The 9,695-nt window shown below is 43.5% G+C and overlaps 1 protein-coding gene across 3 annotated transcripts; it reads right to left on the bottom strand.

Moving 5' to 3' along the window:
• Positions 1-469: 469 nt before the first annotated feature.
• CRYGS (crystallin gamma S) lies at positions 470-6,674 on the bottom strand. 3 transcript variants are annotated; one of them, XM_053310883.1, is made up of 3 exons: positions 6,539-6,674; positions 3,556-3,798; positions 470-813 (listed from the first exon to the last, which is right to left on the bottom strand). In XM_053310883.1, the coding sequence occupies exons 1-3, from the start codon at positions 6,557-6,559 to the stop codon at positions 541-543; spliced, it is 537 nt and encodes a 178-aa protein (XP_053166858.1). In that variant the 5' UTR covers positions 6,560-6,674; the 3' UTR covers positions 470-540. The 3 variants fall into 3 exon arrangements, with proteins under 3 accessions (XP_053166858.1, XP_053166859.1, XP_053166857.1); XM_053310884.1 differs by lacking the exon at positions 6,539-6,674 and adding an exon at positions 6,172-6,196; XM_053310882.1 differs by lacking the exon at positions 6,539-6,674 and having other exon boundaries at positions 3,556-4,334.
• Between the last annotated feature and the right edge of the window lie 3,021 nt (positions 6,675-9,695).

Raw genomic sequence — 9,695 nt, 5'->3', positions numbered from 1 at the left:
ATGTCCTTCAGTCATTGTGGCTAAGGATTATGGAGGTTGTAGTCCAAAAAGTCCTTGAGGACCCCAAGGCTGGGAACCCCTGGCCTATAGCCTTCTAAGGATAGTGGCTGGCCTACTGTGCAACGTGGGGCATACACGCAAGTTGTGCAAATGCAAAAATTACCAAACTCATTTTTCCAGTGGGCTTACTCTTGCATAATACAAATTGCACAATGTGGGCATTCACACAACTGTGCAACTTGCATGCACGCACCATCACTAAGCTGATGTACCACTGCACAGTATGTCAGCCGGTAGCTAAAGCACTGTTACAAAGAGTAAAAGGAGGCTGAGTCCCTGTCCCAGATGTGAACACTGTACTAAAGTATCCTTGCAACAGAAATCTTGCAAGAGAGCTCCCTTACTGAAAACACTCACTCAGTGCCTTGCCTTCAGAGACACACTTACTAACAAATAACAACAGACAGCATCAAGCTCACAAGTGCTTTATTGAAGGCATCGAGTCAGCTTTCACATCAGCTGCAGGCTCCATGCTACTCATTACTCTGCAATACGGCGGAAGGACTGGACCACTGGGGATGCAGCCCCCCACTCGACAGGTTTACTGTACTCCCCTCTCTCCAGGAGGTACTGCCTGCCACGGAAATTGGGATGTTCGTAGAAAACCCAGGCCCCATCCAGGACTTTGCAGGAGTGGATTTCCCGGAAATGGAACTGCTCCATGACAGAAGGGCAGTCCTCTGTGGATTCGTGCATCTGGCCACTAAAGTCACCCTTCTCAAAGAGCTGAATCTGGTATTTGCTTCCACTGGACTAGAATAAGGAGAGAAAACACAAAGGTTACTCAGGAGCTGAACAGAGGCAGTCCAGTTCAGATGCCTCAGATTCACCAATTAGTTTTTGCTTATTTTTTAAAGATATAAAGCTTTGTGAATATACAAGTTTATAAGTGAATATATTATATGTTTGTGAATACCTACCCCAAACCACAGAATGCATATTAGTTATCTTTAATACATATTTTGTACTTGCACGCTTATAGCCCTGTTGGACGTTGCCCCTTAGTAATAAGGAAGAAGACTCGAACCATCTAGTGGGAAAATGTGTTTCTTCTGTTTCTATGTGTGGCATTCATTTCTTTTCCGATAGTTGCACTTCCATCAGTGTTCACTGATTTTTGGAGGCTGGAATGTGTAAGCTAGGAGTCAACTGGAGGGCCTTGCATTCTGGGAACCAATGAAACCTCTTGCTGTGCTGGAAGGATTGCTCTGCCACTCTTCACTCTATCTAATACTCACTTTGCACTTTTCTTCTCAGCTGCTGACTGCTGTTTGGCAGCAGCAGAGAAAGAAAAGGGTTAAAAAGCAGCCCATGCCTTCTCCCAGCAGCAGCAGCAGCCTGATTGGTCCTCCTCCTGCTGGGGCTCCATCTTATGCTCCTCCTCTACTTGGTATTTGAATGCAGTTGCATTGTGTGTTTTTCTCTTCCCCACATTTATGAACCTTGTGTGTATGTGTGAGAAGGGATGGGGGGGGGGGAGAGAAAGAGAGATGCCACCCCCCACTTGAAAGCCTCCATTAGTGTGTATGTGTTTCTTCCCCACCCCCTTGTTTGTGCTTGGGAGAGATTTTTAACTTTTTAAAAGTGTCTTTTCAAGCAGTACAAGATGGCAAGCATAAGCTAAAACTGTAGAAACTTGTAAGAAAAACTCTCCCCACCCCCACAGTACACTTTCATGAGGAAATTAGTTACTACAAAAGTATTCAACAGCTCCAAAAACAGAAAGAGAGAGAAAAGAAGAAATGCTCTAGCAAAATTGATCTCTTTTTGTTTTCTCGTTCTGCTTTTTGTTTTACCATGTGGTAGCTGCTGGGTTTGAAGATACAGGCTGTTTACTCACTCTAATGTGGCCTGTGGTTCTGTTTTTCTTGTGCCTTTGCCATTATTATTTATTAGAAATCTGTATATGCTGCTTTTTTAGCAGCAAAGTTCTCAAAATGACTTACGTATCAAAAAATATGAGCAAAATGGTTCTTTGCCCCCAGATGGTTCTTAAGATTGTTTGTCTGTGACACACACATCTATCAAAATACATTAATTTTTGGCCTACTGTAATGCACTTGCTTCAAAAAAAGACTGCAAATCAGATCATGGGGGATGTGTTTTAGAGGCTCCCTTGCTCTTGAAATGATTGTTTATCTTTAAATCCTAAGCAACTGGGGTAATTCTACATATACCATTCTGCTGTCCTGTTTAAAATCAGGGTGGTGAATATACAGGTCTACACTGATAGCAAATTGGTGGCTTTTCCTTCTGTTCAGCATGCACTATAAATGCATATGCTTTTTGCTTAAATGTCAGTTCACAGAAGGGATCAAACTGGGCTGCTTACTACTGTGATTTATTTATTTTTTTAAAATGTAGTTTTCATGGAGTTTATATGGTTAGGATTGGTGCATGTAGCTAAAAGTCAGCATAAATATGCATAGGAACATAGGAAGCTACCTTATACCAAGTCAGACCGTTGGTCCATCTAGCTCTGTGTTGTCCACACTGACTGGCAGCAGCTCTCCAAGGTTTCACACAGGAGTCTGCCTCAGCCCTACCTAGAGATGCTGCTTGGAAGTGAACCTGGGACCTTTTGCATGCAAAGTAGATAATATTCCACTGAGATACAAAGGGAATGTCTTACAGTGCTCACAACTAGTCTCCCATTCAAACGTAGACCAGAACGGCCCTCTCCCCCCCCCCCGCTGCCCACCTGCTTACAAATGAAATTAAATGCACCATTTGTCCCAATGGGATTCTGTGATCCAGAAGAGGGAGTGTGAACTGTAGAGAAGGGGGCATGTGTGGTGGCTATCATTTTTTCCCTTACATATGCACCACATTTGTCCAAATATGCAAAATGTACATATATTATGCCAATTAAAATATGCAATTTTAAATGCAAAGTGGAGAGGGTTTGTTGGTGAATAGTGCCCACTATTTCCACCTTTTTGGTGATGGATTTTGGCTGTTTTCACCATCTGGACCTGGAAACCCTACCTTTCTGTCTCCTTCAACACCTGTTCTTTCCTCCCTGTAAAACATCAGCTTCCACGAGGCTAGCAGGGTCGGTGTCTAAATCCAGATAGTCAAAACTAGAAACACTAGCCACCCACACACAATCTTAATCAACATTCAGCTACTCTTAAGGGCCATGTATGCCTCCCTGAGCACTTTGGTGGAAGGGAAGAATACAATTGTAATAAACACATAATGTTGTAATAAAAACATAAAGGGGTGGGGTGGGGGTTTTCCCCACTCTTTTGATGTATGTGGACAGAAGCAATCCTAATCCACATTAGTAACTTTTGACTACAGAAACAATTGCATGGGTGTGATCCCAAGAAAGTGAATCTGGATAAAAGAATATGATAATCTGTACACAGTGAGAAAGGAAATGGCTTTGCATCCTCTTAACTCCCAACACACTCGACTTGGTGCAAAAATATCCCATTCATCCATACAGATTTCACAGATAATCAGACGGGAAGCAAATGTCAGACTTACTAACTGAATGGATTTGCATGAGCTGATGCGGTCATTGAGGCCCATCCAGCGCTGGTATTCAGGATACTCTCCATGAGTCAGCACATACATGTTCCCTGCAAAGTTTGGCCGCTCATAAACAACCCAGGCACCTCCCTCCACACGGATGGAATTGCAGCGACTCAAGTCAGTGTGGAAATCCGAACAGTCCCTGTCACACTCATAGCGGCGCCCTTGGAAGTTCTTGCCTTCGTAGAAGGTGATCTGAAACAAGCCAAGCACAGAGGAAATGTCTTTTCCACTAGGCAGGATGTACCTTAGCTGAGCTACATAATGCATGCTCAAGGACTGCCATGTGAACATAAGCATAAGAATATAGCAAGTCAGGCCATTGAGCCATCCAGCTCCGGGGCTGTCTACATTGACTGGCGGCAGCTCTCCAGGCTTTTCAGAGATCTTTCATAGCCTGGACCTGGAAATGCCAGGGATTCAACTGGGGACCTTCTTCACGCAGAGCACGTCCTCTGCCACTGAGCTACGGCCCCATTTCCAGTTCCCAAGCTGACCAAACCCTCACACATTCCTTTTAGTCAGAGGAAGCATTGGCTATCCACATAGGCATCAACAGATGATTGTCCATAGCAAAGTAGGGTAGTGGGCAGGGAGGGATTGCCCATCAATTATGCACTCGCATCTGAACAAACTGTCCCTTGACCGCCACTTCTTTGGCACCACAATGAGCACAAAATAAACCAGTTTTCCCAGTTCCCGTTCTCAACCATATCTTCAGTGAAATGGGTTCATGGATTCCTATGGCCTTTTCACATGTGGAGTGGAGACAGGGGAACTCCAAACCATCCCAGATCTCCATCCCTTTCAGAAGATGTGCCAGCACTCATTCACACAAGCCATACTCACATATCCAAGGAAATTAATGTTTGGATTGGAGGGAGTGGAATCATGCCTGCTCCCCACTTCTCTATTCATATGGTCCTCTCTAGATGTGAACAGAGCCTATACGCATTCAAGCTGTAAACACACCGGCTACACAGTATTACCTTCCAGATCAAGAACAACTGCTTCCAGGATTGCCAACTGACCAGAAAAAACAAGCTCAGTTGGGGTGGGGTTTGCTAACTTCTGGCCCAGCTGCCAGAACCTTTTGTGTACATGTTGATAAGAATCAGGATAACAAGGGACAAAGTGAAATGTTAAGAACTGCAGCAATGGGCAGTGAAGTAACTAAACCCAAAGTTCTTGCACAGAACGGAAGCCCACTCAGACTTTATGTGCCTTTGATGCTCATGACAGTTCTTGGCTTGGTTTTGGAACTAACAACATCATAGACAATATTTTACAATTGACCGCAACTCATATGCAACCATGCTCTATGTCAGGCATCCCCAAACTGCGGCCCTCCAGATGTTGCTGAACTACAACTCCCAGCATCCCTAGACACAATTTTTTGTGGCTGGGTATGCTGGAAGTTGTAGTTCAGCAACATCTGGAGGGCCACAGTTTGGGGATGCCTGCTCTATGTCATGATCACATTAGCACTGGGTGCAACATCTGGGAAGTGTAACATTTCTCCAGGAACAAAAGATAGATCTAGTGCTAAGAAAAGAAAATATCCGGCAACATGTGCGCCGATTCAAGGGAAGACATTCAAGGGCCACACTCAGCAAAGGAATAACAAATGCACACTGATTGCACCAACAACTGAACATGTGGAAAGGCCCAAAGCGACAAAGATTAGTGTGCAAAGCCACTTAAAGTTGATCTATGCACAGAATAATCACACTGTAAGATTCTGCTGAGATTTGTACCCCTTCAGGCTCCACGTGGTGATTTCTGTTTGAATGCTCGCCCATGTAAAAACAAACACTGCCTGCATGTAAACAAAAAACTAGCACATTAGGGCAAGGGCTAGGCTAGACATTTTCTCCCTGGCATGCTTTTTAAAAACACACATATAAGCAATATTTTTTTGCAAGGAGTAGCACAAAAATACAACCCTCCATCTTCAGTCTGAACTGGTACAGTCTCACCAAGGCTATACCACAGGATTGCTCAGAATGCATATCTCAGACAACCTGATTCCGCGACTATCTACTCACAAATAAGCCCCACTAAGATCAATATGATGTACTCCTAAGTAACCGTGCACAGGATTCTAGTCTTACAAAACAATCCTATGCATGTTTACTCTAAAATATGTTTTCAACAGAATTTACTCCCTGGTAAACACGTGCATGCGACTGCAGTCTTATTGAATCAGTTACAGGCCTAGAAACACAAGCAAAGCCTTCTCATATCTTCCAATCTCCTGGTAAAATCTGGGTAATTGTGAGCTGCCTGCTGAGATTCCCGTTCTGAATTTGTCACCATCCATGGAACAACAGCAGTCTGGTTTGGCAATGTGATGTGAATTAAAGCCGTGTGTCTATGTGGCATTCCAAATCCAGCTGCTGCCTGACTATGCATCACCTATAACATAGAAATAAATACAACTGCAGAGAATGTAGAGAGGTACTTACTCCCCAAATGGTGTGTTGCACATGTCTTACTAAGACAACATGTCATCTCTGCAAGATGATTGTTCTTGGTGCAAGAACAGATCTGCATTTTAAAACTCACCCAAATAACGCCACATTTTCCTTTCCTGATTTCTCTTGTCTTCCACCGAACAAAAAAAGGAAGAATGTTTTTGTCACTGTCAAATACTAATCTTAACTTGATAAAATGTGGTGTTTTCAAAACCACTAACGCTTCTTGAACAAAGGCTAGGGGGATGCTTTGATAGCTACAGGCATTCGTTTATTCTGTAATCTGGTATGTCTTCTTCAAGAAAGGAGCCACCTGTCTCCACTGAGACAGACAGAATATGCTCCCCTCCTATTTTTCCTTAGTTCTTCCAAATTGTGCGAACCTGTCCAGTTAAGAGTTTCATCTGCTTCCCAACAGAGAAGGGAGAGACAGATCCTGAGGCTTCCAGCATACTTACCCTGCTTCCCGTTTTGGACATTATCAATGCTGGGTGTAATACCCCTGGAGGAGAAGGAGATCTAGAAGCAGCTGCAAGAGCCAGAACCTAGAAGCCTCATTTTATAGTGAACTCATTTTTAGAGCAGACATTCGCTTTGTCATGAGAATGGAATCCAAAAATTGAGTCAGTGATTCTAAGCCTATTCACCAGTTCTAGAAAAGCAAACGGGATTACAAAATAAAAGCAGGCTTCATTGCTCCCTTTATTTTTCAGCATTGACTGTTGCATTATTAGATTCTGAATGCTTTGCTGAGTCAGAACACCAATAGCCTGTCAGAAATATTCAAAATAAAAAGCTCTTGTGTCCTCAGTGGAGTGGAGCAACACGGTTCCCATCCCTAGTTTGAATATTATATAATTTTTTAAAAGTACTGGTGAGTTCAAACAATCCACAGGACAGCTCAAAATCAACACAGGATTTCTGATTTTTTTTCCATGGGTCAGAAGGCAGCCTAGGGAAGCTCGTCTTAGCAGAGAGGGAAAGATGCATGGCTGCCGTGCAAAGCATCATGTGAAAGACAACACTAGGAATCTTTGTGGGATAGGAACACTATCTGCCATTGGACAAAGCATCTCCCTTGCTTTTGCATATTAGAGATCAGCTTCATAGACTTGGAATGGGAGATCAAACTAGGGCACAGAACTGCTGTGACAGCAATAATTTGCTAATCACTTGCACTAGATCTGGCCCTTCAAAGGTATCCTTCAATGGCTCCAGAAAATATTGTTTGTGAACCTTACAATGGAGGCTCTTTCACACACAACACATTAGCAAATCTGGGGTTGCAACTGTTTAGTATTTACACACTTGATTTATGCACTGCATTTTTCGTTGGAGACCCTAAAGTGACCCAAGTTATTTATTTATTTATTTATTGTAAGATATGCAAGTAAGGCAGATCTGGCGAGTTACCGATGCCTTAGTCACATTGCTGCTGAATTACTGCAATGTGCTTTATGTATGGCTGCCCTTGAAGAATATTCAGAAACTTCTGTTTGTGCAGAACGCAGCTGCCAGGGCTCTCTCTGGAACTGCTCGCTCAGAACATATTACACCTATTTTGAAAGAGTTGCATTGGTTGCCAGTTTGTTTCTAGATCAGATTCAAGGTGCTGGTTATTACCTTTAATGCCCTTAACAGTTTGGGTCCTGAATACCTAAAGGACTGCCTGCTCCCAATGGTTTTTGCCTGCCCACCAAGGCTGTCAGAGGAGCCTTTGCTCTGTGTGCTGACATGGAGAGAGGCTAAGTTGGTGTGCACATGGAACAGGGCCTTCTTGTTGTTGGCCCCCAGGCTCTGGAATGTTATCCCCATAAATTCTACTCCTTGACATCTGTGGCTGCTTTTAAGAAACAACTAAAGTCCTTATTTGTTCAGGTGTTTACCCCTTAACTTATGAGCTGCCAGGTCTCTCAACTCTCCTGCTTCTGTCTTTTTTATGGTGATGGGTTTGTTTGGTTGGTTGGGGTGGTGGTTTGTGTGTTTTATGGTTTTAACAGTTTAATTGATTTTAAGATTTTAAATGTGATTTTTAATGAGTTCTATTGTATTTTAACTTTTGTAAGCCACTTTGGGATGCCTTGTGAAAAGCAATATCAACATCAAATAAAAAAATGAAATAATAGCAATTCAGTCATAATCGGGCATCTGAAATTCCTGTAGTTTTAAAAAAAACCTAATGATTCAAGTGGTTTGCTTGATTCACTTATCCTAGAAGAGTCAAGAAGAGAATCCGTACATATTGGCTCTTACTTCTTTGATTACTTCCCCATATCACTGGCTTAGTGGTACAGTGCAATGGATAAAAGCTTCAAAAGCTGGAGTGGAGACTCTTTTACATGAATAATGCAGGATGCCATTTTACAGGCATTATAGGTATTCTAACAAGCTCCTTTCTGTTGAGGCCAGTGTTCCAAATGCTCATTGCCCAGGGGATCTGCAAGCACACAAACCTCTACTTCAGAAACTGCCTTTCTGTAATACTCCACAGTCAACTGGCAGTAACTCCTTCCCTTGTGTGGTCTGAGTTGTTGGCAACAACATCTCAACAACATCTTGAGGCCCAAGAAACCCCTGCTCTGCCTTTTCTTTTTGGCATGGACAATGAAGGTCCAAAATGGACTCCCAAGACTGTACACAACCCTTCTCTTGCCCCTTTCATATACAGAGCTAATTTCTCAAATAGAATTTGGGAGCATACCTAGGTTTATTTTCACCAGAGTCAATGATAGTTAAATGCCAAAGCTAGACAGGAAAACCAAGGGAAATTAATATGTAACTAGCTAGGCCGCCTGCCCCACCACCACTGCCGTTTTCCCCCATCGCCATTGTTTTCTCTCCCTCTCACCCACTCCATCCATCTTCTTCCTTCTTCTGCCTGCTGGCCCGCCCCACCAGCCAGCCGCCATTGCCGCCTTCTTCCCTGGCTGCCATCACACCCACCCATCCGCCGCTATTTTGCCTACCTGCGCAGCACCGTTTTGTTCTCCCACTCATCCTGCCATCTGCCGCAGTTTTCTTCGGCTGCCGCTGCCACCGCCATTTTCCCCTCTCCCACCCAACCTGTGGCTGGCCTATCTGGCAGCTCTTTGAACTCTCACGAGAGCTGCCACACATGGGATTAGCCATGGGTATGCCTTTGAGAATTGGATAGATAGATAGATGGGGGAAGAAGGAAAGAGTACATGTAATTCCATAGCTCAAACCCAGTCCTTAAACCCTGGTTCCAGCATTGCACCTGAATGAGGCCTCAGAAGCAGTGTATATTATGTACTACCTGCTATCTAAAGACACTAAAGATTTCTCATGGCAACCATGCCACAGACAACAGGGTTGTACCATTTGCAGAGTAATACTTGATCATCAAAAGCTCCTTCCATGAGACTTGTGCTTACACGAGGGGGTCCTTACATAAACACAATTATCCTTCTGCAAGAAGCTTGGCAGACCAGCACTCTGCCAAGTGTTAGGGTTCAACTCTACATGCATACACACGTGGACAGATGTGTTGGTACTCTTCCATGGGGGAAAACCCCACAATTGTCCCTGAAATAACTTGAAACTGACAAAAGTAATTGGCATCCATCATTGTTTGTTCTGCATTTAACAAAAATC

The sequence above is a fragment of the Hemicordylus capensis genome, chromosome 3, assembly GCF_027244095.1.
Source record: "Hemicordylus capensis ecotype Gifberg chromosome 3, rHemCap1.1.pri, whole genome shotgun sequence".
NCBI classification, from domain to species: domain Eukaryota; kingdom Metazoa; phylum Chordata; class Lepidosauria; order Squamata; family Cordylidae; genus Hemicordylus; species Hemicordylus capensis.
Note: the sequence above shows the minus strand (reverse complement) of the source record. Positions and strands in the feature narration are given on the sequence as shown.

What these genes read in the sequence shown, in the direction of transcription:
- CRYGS (XM_053310882.1), bottom strand. Translation starts at nt 3,903, where the DNA reads ATGCTTATGTTCACATGGCAGTCCTTGAGCATGCATTATGTAGCTCAG. An exon ending in CATGCAAATCCATTCAGTTA is followed by an intron (nt 814 to 3,555) that starts GTAAGTCTGACA and finishes TCCTTATTCTAG; the next exon opens with TCCAGTGGAAGCAAATACCA.